Source organism: Chanodichthys erythropterus, chromosome 10 (assembly GCF_024489055.1).
Source record: "Chanodichthys erythropterus isolate Z2021 chromosome 10, ASM2448905v1, whole genome shotgun sequence".
Taxonomy (NCBI): Eukaryota; Metazoa; Chordata; class Actinopteri; order Cypriniformes; family Xenocyprididae; genus Chanodichthys; species Chanodichthys erythropterus.
In genome coordinates this window covers 49,039,393-49,058,412 of record NC_090230.1, presented here as the reverse complement: position 1 = coordinate 49,058,412, position 19,020 = coordinate 49,039,393, and the positions used below count along the sequence as shown (strand labels likewise).

The 19,020-nt window shown below is 39.7% G+C and overlaps 3 protein-coding genes and 1 pseudogene across 3 annotated transcripts; all 4 read left to right on the top strand.

Moving 5' to 3' along the window:
• The first annotated feature begins 540 nt into the window (after window positions 1-540).
• LOC137028373 (protocadherin gamma-A12-like) lies at window positions 541-3,496 on the top strand. Its single transcript, XM_067397132.1, has 2 exons — window positions 541-2,984; window positions 3,491-3,496. Exons 1-2 carry the CDS (start codon window positions 573-575, stop codon window positions 3,494-3,496), a joined length of 2,418 nt encoding a protein of 805 aa, XP_067253233.1. The 5' UTR covers window positions 541-572.
• Window positions 3,497-5,240: 1,744 nt separating this feature from the next.
• Window positions 5,241-19,020, top strand: part of LOC137028789 (protocadherin gamma-A12-like) — a 139,307-nt pseudogene continuing 125,527 nt past the window's right edge.
• LOC137029478 (protocadherin beta-7-like) lies at window positions 11,085-13,587 on the top strand. Its single transcript, XM_067399090.1, has one exon. It carries the CDS (start codon window positions 11,122-11,124, stop codon window positions 13,585-13,587), a length of 2,466 nt encoding a protein of 821 aa, XP_067255191.1. The 5' UTR covers window positions 11,085-11,121.
• On the top strand, window positions 14,708-17,596 carry LOC137029474 (protocadherin beta-7-like). The gene is made up of 2 exons (XM_067399087.1): window positions 14,708-17,211; window positions 17,585-17,596. Exons 1-2 carry the CDS (start codon window positions 14,800-14,802, stop codon window positions 17,594-17,596), a joined length of 2,424 nt encoding a protein of 807 aa, XP_067255188.1. The 5' UTR covers window positions 14,708-14,799.

Genomic DNA, 19,020 nt, shown 5'->3' with positions numbered 1-19,020 from the left:
GTTTGAATATTTCACTTTGAGGCAGATAGTACAGTGTACAAAGTCAAATCTTAAATAATTAATTTTGTTTTACGCGGTGGAAAAAAGACAAGCCTCGCTTTCCTTTTAAAACGAATTCACTCGTTTATTTATTATGATTTCAATGTTACGTATGTTATTTCTTGATCAGTGTCTTTGAGGTCATCAGGTTTCAGCACCACATGTATGGACAGCGATAGCACTGTCTGTTGTTTTTCTCTGAATGTGTGACATGTTTAGATCTTTTCCTATATATAGATTATTATTTTACAAAATATACGCGTTGATAAAAATAAGACTTCACTTTCTTGGTCACAGTCGTATTTTCATCAATTACATGAAAGATGCAATGAGCAGAAAAATACTCACAGTGTCGCTATTCACCAAGAGTGCAGACTGAAGCGTCTCTCCTCCCACACTTAATGTATGCAGTATGAGCTCTGTCTGCTAGAATAAAAATGGACTAACAGTCCGTCGACGCTGATCGAATTACTGGAATATCAACCGTCAAAGATTATTTACTGTTGGACAGGTGCAACATCAAATCTTCAAAAATGGAATACAGATTATTTTTAGTTCTTTTATTTGCGTTTTTCGTGGCTCTCCTTCTGTTTCCTCTGAAAACCTTCTGTGCAGATCTGAGCTACAATATTCCGGAAGAAACGAAGCGCCAGTATGTGATCGGGAATATAGCCAAGGATCTCAGGATGGATGTTAAACAACTATCTGCACGTAAAGCTCGGATAGACACGGAGGACAGCAGCAAACGGTATTGTGATATTAATCTGAATACTGGTCATTTAATCGTGGCAGAGACAATAGACCGAGAGGAGCTTTGTGGTTCTCAAATTCCCTGTACTCTCAGTTATGAGCTCGTCCTGGAAAACCCTCTTGAAGTTCACCGTATAATTCTGCAAATTCAGGACATAAATGATAACTCACCACGATTTCCAAATGAGCGTATTAACTTTGAAATCAGGGAATCGGCAGATAAAGGCCAGCGATTCCGTTTGGATGAAGCGCATGATTCAGATATTGAGCATAATGCAGTGAATGGCTATTCACTGGAGATAAATGAAAATTTTATATTGACTGTACATGATACTGCAGATGGAGGGAAATATGCGGAACTTGTGTTGGAAAAGGAGCTGGATCGTGAACAGCAGAAGGAGATAGATATGATTCTCACAGCCACTGATGGAGGTTCACCGCAGAGGTCTGGCACTGCTGTCATTCACATCACTGTTCTTGATGCCAATGATAATGTTCCAGTATTTAGTCAGCCTGTTTATAAGGTCACTCTGGCTGAAAATACACCTTCAGGAACAGAAATAATCAGAGTGAGCGCCACAGATGCTGATGAAGGTCCAAACGGGGAAGTGACGTATGAATTCAGCAGAATATCAGATAAAACTGCAAAATTATTTTCTATTGATAAAACAACAGGACAAATTGTGGTGATTGGAGATATTGATTTTGAAAAAGACAAAAAGTATGAAATGGGAATTCAGGCCAAAGATGCATCTGGCTTGGCATCAACTGCTAAAGTCATCATAGATATAACTGATGTTAATGATAATCCACCTAGAATCATCCTTAAATCTTTGAATAACCCGATACCTGAAAACTCTGAGCCAGGCACTGAGGTGGGAATCATTAATGTTCAAGACAAAGACTCAGGAGAAAACCGGCAGATTCGTTGCTCTGTTCAGCAAAATGTTCCTTTCAAACTCAACCCATCTGTTAAAAACTATTTCTCTCTAGTAACTACAAAAGCTCTCGACCGAGAGAAAGAATCTGATTACAACATTACCATCACAGCCACAGATGGGGGATCTCCACCATTATCCACCTCCATGACGATTCATTTATTTGTCTCAGATGTGAATGACAATCCTCCTGTATTTGAGCAGCAGTCCTACAGTGCTTATATAAGAGAAAATAACAAAGCAGGCACCTCTGTTTGTTCTGTCAGTGCAAATGACCCAGACTGGAGACAGAACGGGACTGTACTGTACTCTCTGGTACCCAGTGAAGTCAATGGGGTCCCAGTGTCCTCCTTTCTATCTGTTAATGGAGATACAGGGGTGATTCATGCTGTAAGATCATTTGACTATGAGCAGTTCAGAAACTTCAGTGTCAAAGTTGTTGCCAGAGACAATGGTTCTCCTCCTCTCAGCAGTAACGTGACTGTGAAAGTCTTCATAACAGATGAGAATGATAACTCTCCACAGATATTATACCCTGTTCCAGATGGAAAGTCTTTAATGACTGAAATGGTCCCTAAAGCGACTCTCTCAGGCTCTCTGGTCTCCAAGGTGATCGCTGTAGATGCTGACTCTGGACAGAACGCATGGCTGTCCTATCAGATCTTGAAATCTTCTGATCCGGGACTTTTCACCATTGGTCTCCATAGTGGAGAGATCAAAACACAACGAGACATTTCTGAATCTGACAATATGAAGCAGAATCTTGTTATTTCAGTGAAGGATAACGGGCAGCCCTCTCTGTCTACAACCTGTGCTGTGAATTTACTGATTTCTGACAACCTTTCTGAAGTTCCTGAACTTAAAGATATGACTTATGAGGACAACAGCTCTAAATTAACGTCATACTTGATCATTGCATTAGTTTCCGTGTGCACCTTCTTCCTGACGTTCATCATACTGATCTTGGCAGTGAAGTTTTGTCACAGGAGAAAGCCCAGACTGTTGTTTGATGGAGCAGTTGCTGTTCCCAGCGCCTATCTGCCTCCCAACTATGCAGAGGTGGATGGAGCAGGAACTCTCCGCAGCTCCTACAATTATGACGCGTATCTAACCACAGGCTCGCGCACAAGTGACTTTAAATTTGTGAGATCATATAATGAAAACACGCTTCCTGCTGGTGGGACTCTGAGAAAGGAAGACAATATTCAGTTTGGCTCGAGCATGATAACACTAGATGTTACAGGAAATGAAGATGAGGTAAGCGCAGCTTCACTCTTTTCGACTATTATTTATTTTTGCATTTCATAATGTTTCCACTGACATTTCAAATGATATTTGCATCAGTAATATGACATACTTTATTAAGACGGTCCTGTTTAAAAATGTATAAGTATTTGAGCAATTTATTGGACTTCACGCTGTATTATATATAAACTGCTATAATCTCTCATTGTATAAAACTACAGTCGTCTTTCCTCTTTTAATAATGATGACTATTTAAATGGCCCAGATTATGTAGGTCGCGAATTTTTGATCACATAAATTTATATAATTTCTGCGCACCTTTACCAACACTTGAACGCATTCATTAGTTCTGAAAAAGAAAAAGAAAAAATAGCCTATAAAAGTCAGTGTTTGAAGAATTTCTATGTATTATTTTTTCCTATTATATTTTGTTAATGTGAATTGCGGTTTTTAAGCGTGTTTATATATAAAAAAAATGTGGCATTAGCTAGCACAGTTGTGTATTTGATCTCTTCTAGATTTAATAGTTTGTTGCTTTTTTTCTGTTGTTGTTTTAGTCTAAAAAACACGATTGTTCTTTTTTTGTTTTGTTTTTTGTAAGGTTTAACGTAGATGGTCTAAAATGGTTTGAATATTTATTATTTGAGACCGATAGTGCAGTGTACATGATCGTTAAATCATACAGAACAATGTTTGGTTGAAGCGGTGAATAAAAAACCCAGTTTCAGCACCACAAGCATGGACAGCGACAGCACTATCTGTTGCACTTTTTCCCGTAATGCGTGACTTTTTAGTTCATTTCCATTATATAGCCTATATATTTATGTAAATTATTATTTTACGCTAATAAGCGTTGGCAAAAATCAGACTTTACTTGGTTAATGATCCCTGTTGCCTTTTTAACCCTCTATGGTACGCAATATGATATCAATGAGGAAAAAAATATTTGTGTTGTTTTTCCTGCTTAAAATTGGACACTTTAACAATATCAATAAACATTTTCATATTTTTTTTAATTTATTTAATTTGTATAAGTTTGTTGCCTCGAGGCAACATTGAGTTTGAGTACCACAATGGAAAAATTTAAACATTTGGCATTTTCATGTAGAAAAAAGAAATATATTTATTGAAAACATTCATTTCTTTAACTAGACACTTAAACAAACAAATTTATCTAGTTTTTAATGTATTAAAAGTTTCATATTTAATAAAAAGTAACATTTTATATCCAGCTGTTGCCCTCAGGCAACATTGTACCATAGTGGAACGCAAGTATTACCAAACCATCATATCTTTATGTTATTATATTAAGTTATCATATCCATCTTCATCCTCATCTCCATCTTCTCTCTCACCCTCAGTCTCTCCCTGACCGATTGTCACTATGATTTCATCTTCCTCATTACAGTATGACCCCTCATTAACTCCTCATCATCACCGTTATCCACCGCCAGTGTTACCTGTGTTTTATACCTTTCTGAAGTTCTATAGAAAATGTGCAGATCATAATATGCAGATATAGTATGTGAATTAGTATTCTTATAAGTATATTACAAAATTATGTGAAAATGCCAGCATATTTAGATAATTCTAACTCTTTTCCTTACAAATATGATACATTTGTATTGAAACCTATTACGGCTGTATGGCCTTCTGCGATTCCATTATGGTACAATGTTGCCTTGAGGCAACACACAGTTTTTTGTTATTTTCTCTAAGACATTTGATGATATATAATGTAAATGACTTAAAAATACTTCTTTACTTGGGTGATTAAATGGTTACAAACAAGTGAAAAAAAGCACTTTTCAATGGATAAAATATGGAGTCATGTGATATGTGCACATTTGCTGAAACAGGAAACAAAATGGACCCCTGTTGGTCATGTTTTTGTCTTTTTTGCACTTTTATTGATTAGTATTTGAGTTATTCTGTCCTGAGATATGCTTGATCAATCAATTTGTGCTTTATTTTATTAAAACAAACTAAAATAGACAATGTTGCCTGGAGGCAACACCGTACCATAGAGGGTTTTAAATATATGAATATTGTAATGAACAGAAAAAAACTCAAAGCGTCGCTATTCACCAAGAGTGCAGACTGATGCGTCTCTCCTCCCACACTTAATGTGTGCAGTATGAGCTCTGTCTGCTAGAATAAACGCCGCACAAAATGGAGTAACAGTCCATCGACGCTGACTGACTTATTGGAATATCATCCCTGAAAGATTATTTGCTGTTGGACAGGTGCATCATCAAATCTTCAAAAATGGAATACAGATTATTTTCAATTCCTTTCTTTGCGTTTTTCGCGGCTCTCCTTCTGTTTCCTCTGAAAACCTTCTGTGCAGATCTGAGCTACAATATTCCGGAAGAAACGAAGCGCCAGTATGTGATCGGGAATATAGCCAAGGATCTCAGGATGGATGTTAAACTATTATCTGCTCGTAAAGCTCGGATAGACACGGAGGACAGCAGCAAACGGTATTGTGATATTAATCTGAATACTGGTGATTTAATCGTGGCAGAGACAATAGACCGAGAGGAGCTTTGTGGATCTCGAATGTCCTGCATTCTCAGTTATGAGCTCGTCCTGGAAAACCCTCTTGAAGTTCACCGTATAATTCTGCAAATCCAGGACATAAATGATAACTCACCACGATTTCCAAATGAGCGTATTAACTTTGAAATCAGGGAATCAGCAGCTAAAGGCCAGCGATTCCGTTTGGATGAGGCTCATGATATGGATATTGGACAAAATTCAGTGAATGGCTATTCACTGGCGAAAAATACATATTTTGTTTTGAATGTACATGATAGTGCAGATGGAGTGAAATATGCGGAACTTGTGTTGGAAAAGGAGCTGGATCGTGAACAGCAGAAGGAGATAGATATGATTCTCACAGCCACTGATGGAGGTTCACCGCAGAGGTCTGGCACTGCTGTCATTCACATCACTGTTCTTGATGCCAATGATAATGTTCCAGTATTTAGTCAGCCTGTTTATAAGGTCACTCTGGCTGAAAATACACCTTCAGGAACAGAAATAATCAGAGTGAGCGCCACAGATGCTGATGAAGGTCCAAACGGGGGAAGTGACGTATGAATTCAGCAGAATATCGGATAAAACTGCAAAATTATTTTCTATTGATAAAACAACAGGACAAATTATGGTTACTGGAGAGATTGATTATGAAAATGAAAGGAACTATGAAGTTGGAATTCAAGCCAAAGATGCCTCTGGATTAGCATCAACTGCTAAAGTCATCATAGATATAACTGATGTTAATGATAATCCACCTAGAATCATCCTTAAATCTTTGAATAACCCGATACCTGAAAACTCTGAGCCAGGCACTGAGGTGGGAATCATTAATGTTCAAGACAAAGACTCAGGAGAAAACCGGCAGATTCGTTGCTCTGTTCAGCAAAATGTTCCTTTCAAACTGAACCCATCTGTTAAAAACTATTTCTCTCTAGTAACTACAAAAGCTCTCGACCGAGAGAAAGAATCTGATTACAACATTACCATCACAGCCACAGATGGGGGATCTCCACCATTATCCACCTCCATGACGATTCATTTATTTGTCTCAGATGTGAATGACAATCCTCCTGTATTTGAGCAGCAGTCCTACAGTGCTTATATAAGAGAAAATAACAAAGCAGGGACCTCTGTTTGTTCTGTCAGTGCAAATGACCCAGACTGGAGACAGAACGGGACTGTACTGTACTCTCTGGTACCCAGTGAAGTCAATGGGGTCCCAGTGTCCTCCTTTCTATCTGTTAATGGAGATACAGGGGTGATTCATGCTGTAAGATCATTTGACTATGAGCAGTTCAGAAACTTCAGTGTCAAAGTTGTTGCCAGAGACAATGGTTCTCCTCCTCTCAGCAGTAACGTGACTGTGAAAGTCTTCATAACAGATGAGAATGATAACTCTCCACAGATATTGTACCCTGTTCCAGATGGAAAGTCTTTAATGACTGAAATGGTCCCTAAAGCGTCTCTCTCAGGCTCTCTGGTCTCAAAGGTGATCGCTGTAGATGCTGACTCTGGACAGAACGCATGGCTGTCCTATCAGATCTTGAAATCTTCTGATCCGGGACTTTTCACCATTGGTCTCCATAGTGGAGAGATCAAAACACAACGAGACATTTCTGAATCTGACAATATGAAGCAGAATCTTGTTATTTCAGTGAAGGATAACGGGCAGCCCTCTCTGTCTACAACCTGTGCTGTGAATTTACTGATTTCTGACAACCTTTCTGAAGTTCCTGAACTTAAAGATATGACTTATGAGGACAACAGCTCTAAATTAACGTCATACTTGATCATTGCATTAGTTTCCGTGTGCACCTTCTTCCTGACGTTCATCATACTGATCTTGGCAGTGAAGTTTTGTCACAGGAGAAAGCCCAGACTGTTGTTTGATGGAGCAGTTGCTGTTCCCAGCGCCTATCTGCCTCCCAACTATGCAGAGGTGGATGGAGCAGGAACTCTCCGCAGCTCCTACAATTATGACGCGTATCTAACCACAGGCTCGCGCACAAGTGACTTTAAATTTGTGAGATCATATAATGAAAACACGCTTCCTGCTGGTGGGACTCTGAGAAAGGAAGACAATATTCAGTTTGGCTCGAGCATGATAACACTAGATGTTACAGGAAATGAAGATGAGGTAAGCGCAGCTTCACTCTTTTCGACTATTTTTTATTTTTGCATTTCATATTATCTCCGCTGACATTTCAATTGATATTTGTATCAATAACATCACATACAGTACTTTATTAAGGCGATTCCTCTTTAAAAATGTAGAAATATTTGGGTAATTTATTAGTCCTCATGCTGTATTACATATAAAACTGCTATAATCTCTTATTGTATAAAACCACTGTTGTCTTTCATCTTTTAATAATGATGACTATTTACATGGTCCAGATTATGTAGGTTGTGGATTTTTTAACATAAATTTGTAGATTAGATTTAGATTAGACTTAGACTTTATTGTCATTATACACAGTACAACGAAATTCTGTCTGGTGAATCTCAGTTACAGAACTAAACAAAAACAACATTTAAAACAAATAATAAACAGCAAAGGAAACTCGAAAAGAAGCTGTTTCTCAGTCTGTTTGTGCGTGATTTCATAGTCCTGTATCCCCGCCCTGAGGGCAGTGGAACAAACAGTCTATGACCAGGGGTGGATGGGATCCACGGCAATGTTTCTGGCCTTCTTCTGGAGGCGTTCTGCGTACCCAGAGTCATAGGCGTAATTTGCGGGTGGGACGGGTGGGACATGTCCCCACCACTTTTTGAAATGGTCGATATTGTCCCCACCACTTTTTTGAAACATATCGCGGCATCTCGCTGATATCTAATACAAAAGAAACACCTCTAGTTGATTATCAATTTGTGTTAATAATAGGCGATCTGGCGCTTGGATGTGTTGTTTTTGAAATCATGTTGAGTGCTCGTTGTCGCTGTTATCAGAGGCGCAACAGTGTTCTCTTGGCGCTCGTGCACGCTGCGCAGTGTTCACACGGACGAGCGCTTCAATCTAATGCTTAACTGTTGCAGAGACTCTCTATTCGTTACGTTGAATCACAAAACAAAACACACATAAACGTGTCCCTGCTCTTGATATACAATCATTGACGAACATCTTTGGTTTTAATGAGAAAAAAAAAAAAAAAAAAATCATACATGGTTGGATTCGAACCCACAATCTCTTGCATGCTAAACAAAAATAATGCCTCCAGTCCATCAGGACAATCTAATTTCAGTAGCGGATCCACGTATTTATTAACTAATATACATACTCTCGAGACATATTGTATTATAACAGATGTAAGGAAGAAACTGTCATATTAGTTTTAATGTCATATCATTATTATTGTAATAATACAATTACAATCCCCCCCCCCCCCACCCCACACACACACACACACACACACACACACACACATACACATTTCTGTCCCACCCACTTTTTAAAACAAAGTTACGCCACTGTCCAGAGTCCAGATCTGGAAGTTGATTCCCCACAATCCTCTGCACTGTTTTAACCACCCGGGCCAAGTCCTTCCTGTCCTGTGCTGTGAAGCAGGCATACCACACATTCGCACAGTGACAAAGGATACTCTCTATGGCACTCCTGTAGAAATTTATCAGCAGCCAATGAGAGAGTCTAACCTTTAACTTCCTGAGGAAGATAAGTCTTTGTTGAGCTTTCTTCACTAGGTGGGAGGTGTTAAGAGCCCAAGTGAGGTCTTCTGTAATATGGATACCAAGAAACTTGATGTTATCCACACGCTCCACTTCCATCCCCTGTATGAGCAGTGGAGCATGTGCTGTCCTTCCAGACCTTCTGAAGTCCTCAATGAGCTTTTGGTTTTAGTGGTGTTTGAAACCAATTTGTTTTCCGAACACCACAGGGCCAGGTGATGGATCTCCTCTCTGTAGCGGGTCCAAACATTGTCCGATATGATACCCACTTCAGTGGTATCATCAGCGAATTTCACAATGGTGTTGGAGGCATGGATAGGAGTGCAGTCATGTGTGGAGAGAGTAAAAAAGGCTGGACTGAGCACGCATCCTGCGGAGTACCTGTGTTCAGAATGAGGGTAGACGATGTATTATCCCCTATTCTTACCACTTGTGGTCTGTTGGTTAAGAAGTCTCTGATCCATGAACACAGTGAGGTGGGCAGACCTAAATTAAGGAGTTTGTGTACTAGTTTGTGGGGAATTATTGTAATAAACGCAGAGCTGAAGTCAACAAATAGCCTCCTAACATATCTGTTAGACAGCTCCAGATGGGACAGGGCTGTGTGGAGTGCTATGGTGACTGTGTCCTCTGTAGATCAATTCCTCCTGTAGGCAAACTGGTGAATGTCTAGTTCAGGAGGTATAACATTCTTAATGTGCTGCAGGATAAGCCGCTCAAAACATTTCATCATGACAGGGGTCAGAGCAACTAAGCGATAGATAGTCATTGAAGCAGGTGACAGCTGACTTTTTAAGCACAGATACAGTAATGGAGGATTTGAGGCAGACAGGGACTATAGCGAGCTGCAGGGAGAGGTTAAAGATCTCCCGAAACACTCCTGCAAGTTGGTCTGCACATAATTACAGTGTCCATCTTGACACCTGGTCCAGCCCCCCAGCCTTGGTGACATCGATCTTTCTTAGTGCAGCTTTCACTTGGTGATCACCTGGATGACTGGACCATCTCTCTGCTGCCTTGTAAATAGAATTGGGCAAAGAACTGATTCAGCATGACAGGGAATGCATGATCCTGACTGATCATCTGTTTGCTGCTCTTGTAGTCCATTATTGCTTTAATGCCTCTCCACAGATGCAGGAATTGTTGAATTTAAAACGCCTCAATAAGCTGCTTGTACCTGTGTTTGTATATTTTCTGCATATCTTTATCAATACTTGAACGCTGCATTCATCAGTTCTGAAACAGAAAACAAAAGTCTGTTTTTGAGGAAATTTTCTGTATATTTTTTTAACAACAACAACAACAACAACAAAAAGGCATTGGCTAGCAAAGTTGTGTATCTGATCTCTGCTAGATTTAACAGTTTGTTGATTTTTTTCTGTAGTTGACTTTGTGTAAAAAAACACAAGCTTAGGTCTTTAGTAAGATTTAACACAGATGGTCTAAAAGTTCTTGAATATTTATCATTTGAGGCCGATAGTACAGTGTACACGATCGTTAAAACCTACAGAACAACGTTTGGTTGAAACGGTGAATAAAAAAAATAAATTCAGTTTCAGCACCACATGCATGGACAGCGACAACAGAGTCTGTTGCACTTTTTCTCTGAATGCGTGACTTTCTTAGTTTGTTACCAATACATAACCTGTATGTTTATGTAAATTATCATCTTACAATAATACGCGATGACAAACATCAGACTTCACTTGGTTGAGCCCTGTTGTCTTTTCAATAAATACATGAAACATGCAATTAACAGAAAAATACTCACAGTGTCGCTATTCACCAAGACTGATGCGTCTCTCCTCCCACTCTTATTGTATGCAGTATGAGCTCTGTCTGCTGGAATAAACGCCGCACAAAATGGAGTAACAGTCCGTCGACGCTGATAAAATTGTTGGAATATCATCCGTCAAAGAATATGTTACTTTTGGGCAGGTGTAATATCAAACTTTCAAAAATGGAAAACAGGTTCTTTTCACTTCCTTTCTTTGTGTTTTTCGCGGCTCTCCTTCTGTTTCCTCTGAAAACCTTCTGTGCAGATCTGAGCTACAATATTCCGGAAGAAACGAAGCGCCAGTATGTGATCGGGAATATAGCCAAGGATCTCAGGATGGATGTTAAACTATTATCTGCTCGTAAAGCTCGGATAGACACGGAGGACAGCAGCAAACGGTATTGTGATATTAATCTGAATACTGGTGATTTAATCGTGGCAGAGACAATAGACCGAGAGGAGCTTTGTGGATCTCGAATGTCCTGCATTCTCAGTTATGAGCTCGTCCTGGAAAATCCTCTTGAAGTTCATCGTATAATTCTGCAAATTCAGGACATAAATGATAACTCACCGCGATTTGCAAATGAGCGTATTAATTTTGAAATCACCGAATCAGCAGATAAAGGCCAGCGATTCCGTTTGGATGAGGCTCATGATATGGATATTGGACAAAATTCAGTGAATGGCTATTCACTGGCGAAAAATACATATTTTATTTTGAATGTTCATGATAGTGCAGACGGAGGGAAATATGCGGAACTTGTGTTGGAAAAGGAGCTGGATCGTGAACAGCAGAAGGAGATAGATATGATTCTCACAGCCACTGATGGAGGTTCACCGCAGAGGTCTGGCACTGCTGTCATTCACATCACTGTTCTTGATGCCAATGATAATGTTCCAGTATTTAGTCAGCCTGTTTATAAAGTCACTCTGGCTGAAAATACACCTTCAGGAACAGAAATAATCAGAGTGAGCGCCACAGATGCTGATGAAGGTCCAAACGGGGAAGTGACGTATGAATTCAGCAGAATATCAGATAAAACTGCAAAATTATTTTCTATTGATAAAACAACAGGACAAATTATGGTTACTGGAGAGATTGATTATGAAAATGAAAGAAACTATGAAGTTGGAATTCAAGCCAAAGATGCCTCTGGATTAGCATCAACTGCTAAAGTCATCATAGATATAACTGATGTTAATGATAATCCACCTAGAATAATCCTTAAATCTTTGAATAACCCGATACCTGAAAACTCTGAGCCAGGCACTGAGGTGGGAATCATTAATGTTCAAGACAAAGACTCAGGAGAAAATCGGCAGATTCGTTGCTCTGTTCAGCAAAATGTTCCTTTCAAACTGAACCCATCTGTTAAAAACTATTTCTCTCTAGTAACTACAAAAGCTCTCGACCGAGAGAAAGAATCTGATTACAACATTACCATCACAGCCACAGATGGGGGATCTCCACCATTATCCACCTCCATGACGATTCATTTATTTGTCTCAGATGTGAATGACAATCCTCCTGTATTTGAGCAGCAGTCCTACAGTGCTTATATAAGAGAAAATAACAAAGCAGGGACCTCTGTTTGTTCTGTCAGTGCAAATGACCCAGACTGGAGACAGAACGGGACTGTACTGTACTCTCTGGTACCCAGTGAAGTCAATGGGGTCCCAGTGTCCTCCTTTCTATCTGTTAATGGAGATACAGGGGTGATTCATGCTGTAAGATCATTTGACTATGAGCAGTTCAGAAACTTCAGTGTCAAAGTTGTTGCCAGAGACAATGGTTCTCCTCCTCTCAGCAGTAACGTGACTGTGAAAGTCTTCATAACAGATGAGAATGATAACTCTCCACAGATATTGTACCCTGTTCCAGATGGAAAGTCTTTAATGACTGAAATGGTCCCTAAAGCGACTCTCTCAGGCTCTCTGGTCTCAAAGGTGATCGCTGTAGATGCTGACTCTGGACAGAACGCATGGCTGTCCTATCAGATCTTGAAATCTTCTGATCCGGGACTTTTCACCATTGGTCTTCATAGTGGAGAGATCAAAACACAACGAGACATTTCTGAATCTGACAATATGAAGCAGAATCTTGTTATTTCAGTGAAGGATAACGGGCAGCCCTCTCTGTCTACAACCTGTGCTGTGAATTTACTAATTTCTGACAACCTTTCTGAAGTTCCTGAACTTAAAGATATGACTTATGAGGACAACAGCTCTAAATTAACGTCATACTTGATCATTGCATTAGTTTCCGTGTGCACCTTCTTCCTGACGTTCATCATACTGATCTTGGCAGTGAAGTTTTGTCACAGGAGAAAGCCCAGACTGTTGTTTGATGGAGCAGTTGCTGTTCCCAGCGCCTATCTGCCTCCCAACTATGCAGAGGTGGATGGAGCAGGAACTCTCCGCAGCTCCTACAATTATGACGCGTATCTAACCACAGGCTCGCGCACAAGTGACTTTAAATTTGTGAGATCATATAATGAAAACACGCTTCCTGCTGGTGGGACTCTGAGAAAGGAAGACAATATTCAGTTTGGCTCGAGCATGATAACACTAGATATTACAGGAAATGAAGATGAGGTAAGAGAGTCTTAACTCCTCTGGACTACTTTTTAATGTTTGCATTTCCTGGTGTCTCCGCTGATTATACATTTTTAAATGATATCCGCATTACACGATCACATACTTTATTAAGTCGGTTCCAGTTTAAATAATGTATTTTGGATGGTAATTTATTAGAAGCTCACGCTGTATTTCTTTTACACCATTTCATATTATCTTCTCTATCAAATACTTTTGCCACTGCTATAATGAAAATTTAAATTGTACAAATTATGTATGTCGCGATTTTTTGATCTCATAATTGTATATACATTGAATTCAGAGTATTGCATTCATCAACTCTGGACACAAATACAAAAGTCTGTGTTTGAGGAATTTCTACGTATTCTCTGTATTATTTCTCATATTGTATTTTATTAATGGTATAGCGGTCTTCAAGCGTGTTTAGAAAATATAGTATGGCATTGGCTGGTAAAGTTTTGTATTTGATCTCTGTCATATTTAACAGTTTGTTGCGATATTGTGTTGTTGTTTTAGTCTAAAAACAACTTTTTTTTATATATATAATTTTTGACCATACATGGTCTAGAATTGTTTGAGTTTTTCTACTTTGAGGCTGATAGTACAGTCTACATCTACTTTAAATCTAACTTACAAAATTATTAGTTTGAAGCGGTGAATAAAGAGATAAGCCTATCTGTTCTTTTAAAACGGGTTTACTCGTTTATTTAATATGATTTCAATGTTATGTATAATTTCCCGTCCAATGTGTTTGGAGTCATCAGGTTTCAGCACCACAAGTCTGGACAGCGACAGCAGTGTCTGTTGTTTACCTCTGAATGCGTGAATATATATATATATATATATATATATATATATATATATATATATATATATATATATATATATAGTTCCTTCCAATAAATATAGATAAATGTAACTTACTATTTAACAAAAATACGCGTTGACAAACATAACACTTGATTTGGTTTATCACTGTTGTCTTTTCATTAAATACATGAAAGATGCAATGAACTGAAAAATACTCACAGGGTCGCTATTCACCAAGAGTGCAGACTGATGCGTCTCTCCTCCCACACTTAATGTGTGCAGTATGAGCTCTGTCTGCTAGAATAAACGCCGCACAAAATGGAGTAACAGTCTGTCGACGCTGATCGAATTATTGGAATATCAACCGTGAACATTAGTTTACTTTTGAACAGGTGCAACATCAAATCTTCAAAAATGGAATACAGATTATTTTTAGTTCCTTTCTTTGCGTTTTTCGTGGCTCTCCTTCTGTTTCCTCTGAATACCGTCTGTGAGGATCTGAGCTACAATATTCCGGAAGAAACGAAGCGCCAGTATGTGATCGGGAATATAGCCAAGGATCTCAACATGGATATTAAACTATTATCTGCTCGTAAAGCTCGGATAGACACGGAGGACAGCAGCAAACGGTATTGTGATATTAATCTGAATACTGGTGATTTAATCGTGGCAGAGACAATAGACCGAGAGGAGCTTTGTGGATCTCGAATGTCCTGCATTCTCAGTTATGAGCTCGTCCTGGAAAACCCTCTTGAAGTACACCGTATAATTCTGCAAATTCGGGACATAAATGATAACTCACCACGATTTCCAAATGAGCGTATTAACTTTGAAATCAGGGAATCGGCAGTTAAAGGCCAGCGATTCCGTTTGCATGAGGCTCATGACTCAGATTTTGGGCATAACGCGGTCAATGGCTATTCACTGGAGAAAAACAAACATTTTGTTTTAAGTGTTCATGATAGTGCAGATGGAAGGAAATATGCGGAACTTGTGTTGGAAAAGGAGCTGGATCGTGAACAGCAGAAGGGGATAGATATGATTCTCACAGCCACTGATGGAGGTTCACCGCAGAGGTCTGGCACTGCTGTCATTCACATCACTGTTCTTGATGCCAATGATAATGTTCCAGTATTTAGTCAGCCTGTTTATAAGGTCACTCTGGCTGAAAATACACCTTCAGGAACAGAAATAATCAGAGTGAGCGCCACAGATGCTGATGAAGGTCCAAACGGGGAAGTGACGTATGAATTCAGCAGAATATCAGATAAAGCTGTAAAATTATTTTCTATTGATAAAACAACAGGACAAATTATGGTGATCGGAGAAATAGACTATGAAAATGAAAAGAACTATGAAATGGGAATTCATGCCCAAGACACCTTTGGGTTGTCATCAACTGCTAAAGTCATCATAGATATAACTGATGTTAATGATAATCCACCTAGAATCATCCTTAAATCTTTGAATAACCCGATACCTGAAAACTCTGAGCCAGGCACTGAGGTGGGAATCATAAATGTTCAAGACAAAGACTCAGGAGAAAACCGGCAGATTCGTTGCTCTGTTCAGCAAAATGTTCCTTTCAAACTGAACCCATCTGTTAAAAACTATTTCTCTCTAGTAACTACAAAAGCTCTCGACCGAGAGAAAGAATCTGATTACAACATTACCATCACAGCCACAGATGGGGGATCTCCACCATTATCCACCTCCATGACGATTCATTTATTTGTCTCAGATGTGAATGACAATCCTCCTGTATTTGAGCAGCAGTCCTACAGTGCTTATATAAGAGAAAATAACAAAGCAGGGACCTCTGTTTGTTCTGTCAGTGCAAATGACCCAGACTGGAGACAGAACGGGACTGTACTGTACTCTCTGGTACCCAGTGAAGTCAATGGGGTCCCAGTGTCCTCCTTTCTATCTGTTAATGGAGATACAGGGGTGATTCATGCTGTAAGATCATTTGACTATGAGCAGTTCAGAAACTTCAGTGTCAAAGTTGTTGCCAGAGACAATGGTTCTCCTCCTCTCAGCAGTAACGTGACTGTGAAAGTCTTCATAACAGATGAGAATGATAACTCTCCACAGATATTGTACCCTGTTCCAGATGGAAAGTCTTTAATGACTGAAATGGTCCCTAAAGCGACTCTCTCAGGCTCTCTGGTCTCCAAGGTGATCGCTGTAGATGCTGACTCTGGACAGAACGCATGGCTGTCCTATCAGATCTTGAAATCTTCTGATCCGGGACTTTTCACCATTGGTCTTCATAGTGGAGAGATCAAAACACAACGAGACATTTCTGAATCTGACAATATGAAGCAGAATCTTGTTATTTCAGTGAAGGATAACGGGCAGCCCTCTCTGTCTACAACCTGTGCTGTGAATTTACTGATTTCTGACAACCTTTCTGAAGTTCCTGAACTTAAAGATATGACTTATGAGGACAACAGCTCTAAATTAACGTCATACTTGATCATTGCATTAGTTTCCGTGTGCACCTTCTTCCTGACGTTCATCATACTGATCTTGGCAGTGAAGTTTTGTCACAGGAGAAAGCCCAGACTGTTGTTTGATGGAGCAGTTGCTGTTCCCAGCGCCTATCTGCCTCCCAACTATGCAGAGGTGGATGGAGCAGGAACTCTCCGCAGCTCCTACAATTATGACGCGTATCTAACCACAGGCTCGTGCACAAGTGACTTTAAATTTGTGAGATCATATAATGAAAACACGCTTCCTGCTGGTGGGACTCTGAGAAAGGAAGACAATATTCAGTTTGGTTCGAGCATGATAACACTAGATATTACAGGAAATGAAGATGAGGTAAGCGCAGCTTCACTCTTTTTGACTATTTTTTTATTTTTGCATTTCATATTATCTCCGCTGACATTTCAAATGATATTTGTATCAATAACATCACATACAGTACTTTATTAAGGCGATTCCTCTTTAAAAATGTAGAAATATTTGGGTAATTTATGAGACCTCATGCTGTATTACATATAAAACTGCTATAATCTCTTATTGTATAAAACCACTGTTGTCTTTCATCTTTTAATAATGAAGACTATTGACATGGTCCAGATTATGTAGGTTGTGAATTTTTTAACATAAATTTGTAGATTAGATTTAGATTAGACTTAGACTTCATTGTCATTATACACAGTACAACGAAATTCTGTCTGGTGAATCTCAGTTACAGAACTAAACAAAAACAATACTTAAAACAAATAATAAATAGTATCAGCAAACAGCAGCAATTACGTCAAAATAAAGTGCAATTACGTCACTATCTGGAAGGTGTATGTGTATGTGCAAGGGGTGTAATGGAGGTCACAGCTCTCGGAAGGAAGCTGTTTCTCAGTCTGTTTGTGCATGATTTCATAGTCCTGTATCCCCGCCTTGAGGGCAGTTGAACAAACAGTCTATGACCAGGGGTGGGTGGGATCCACGGCAATGTTTCTGGCCTTCTTCTGGAGGCGTTCTGCGTACCTAGAGTCCAGATCTGGAAGTTGATTCCCCACAATCCTCTGCACTGTTTTAACCACCCGGACCAAGTCCTTCCTGTCCTGTGCTGTGAAGCAGGCATACCACACATTCGCACAGTGACAAAGGATACTCTCTATGGCACTCCTGTAGAAATTTATCTGCAGCCGAGGAGAGAGTCCAACCTTTAACTTCCTGTGGAAGATAAGTCTTTGTTGAGCTTTCTTCACTAGGTGGGAGGTGTTAAGAGCCCAAGTGAGGTCTTCTTTAATGTGGATACCCAGAAACTTGATGTTATCCACATGCTCCACTTCCATCCCCTGTATGAGCAGTGGAGCATGTGCTGTCCTTCCAGACCTTCTGAAGTCCTCAATGAGCTTTTGGTTTTAGTGGTGTTTAAAACCAGATTGTTTTCTGAACACCACAGGGCCAGGTGATGGATCTCCTCTCTGTAGTGGGTCCCAACATTGTCCGATATGAGACCCACTACAGTGGTATCATCAGCGAATTTCACAATGGTGTTGGAGGCATGGATAGGAGTGCAGTCATGTGTGGAGAGAGTAAAAAAGGCTGGACTGAGCACGCATCCTGCGGAGTACCTGTGTTCAGAATGAGGGTAGACGATGTATTATCCCCTATTCTTACCACTTGTGGTCTGTTGGTTAAGAAGTCTCTGATCCATGAACACAGTGAGGTGGGCAGACCTAAATTAAGGAGTTTGTGTACTAGTTTGTGGGGAATTATTGTATTAAACACAGAGCTGAAGTCGACAAATAGCCTCCTAACATATGTGTTATACAGCTCCAGATGGGACAGGGCTGTGTGGAGTGCTATGGTGACTGTGTCCTCTGTAGATCAATTCCCCCTGTAGGCAAACTGGTGAATGTCTAGTTCAGGAGGTATAACATTCTTAATGTGCTGCAGGATAAGCCGCTCAAAACATTTCATCATGACAGGGGTCAGAGCAACTAAGCGATAGTCATTGAAGCAGGTGACAGCTGACTTTTTAAGCACAGGTACAATAATGGAGGATTTGAGGCAGACAGGGACTATAGTGAGCTGCAGGGAGAGGATAAAGATTTCCTGAAACACTCCTGAAAGTTGGTCTGCACATAATTTCAGTGTCCATCCTGACAACTGATTTAA

Excerpts from the sequence above, each read along its gene's own strand:
- LOC137028373 (XM_067397132.1), top strand. The coding sequence starts at position 573 with ATGGAATACAGATTATTTTTAGTTCTTTTATTTGCGTTTTTCGTGGCT.
- LOC137029478 (XM_067399090.1), top strand. The coding sequence starts at position 11,122 with ATGTTACTTTTGGGCAGGTGTAATATCAAACTTTCAAAAATGGAAAAC.
- LOC137029474 (XM_067399087.1), top strand. The coding sequence starts at position 14,800 with ATGGAATACAGATTATTTTTAGTTCCTTTCTTTGCGTTTTTCGTGGCT.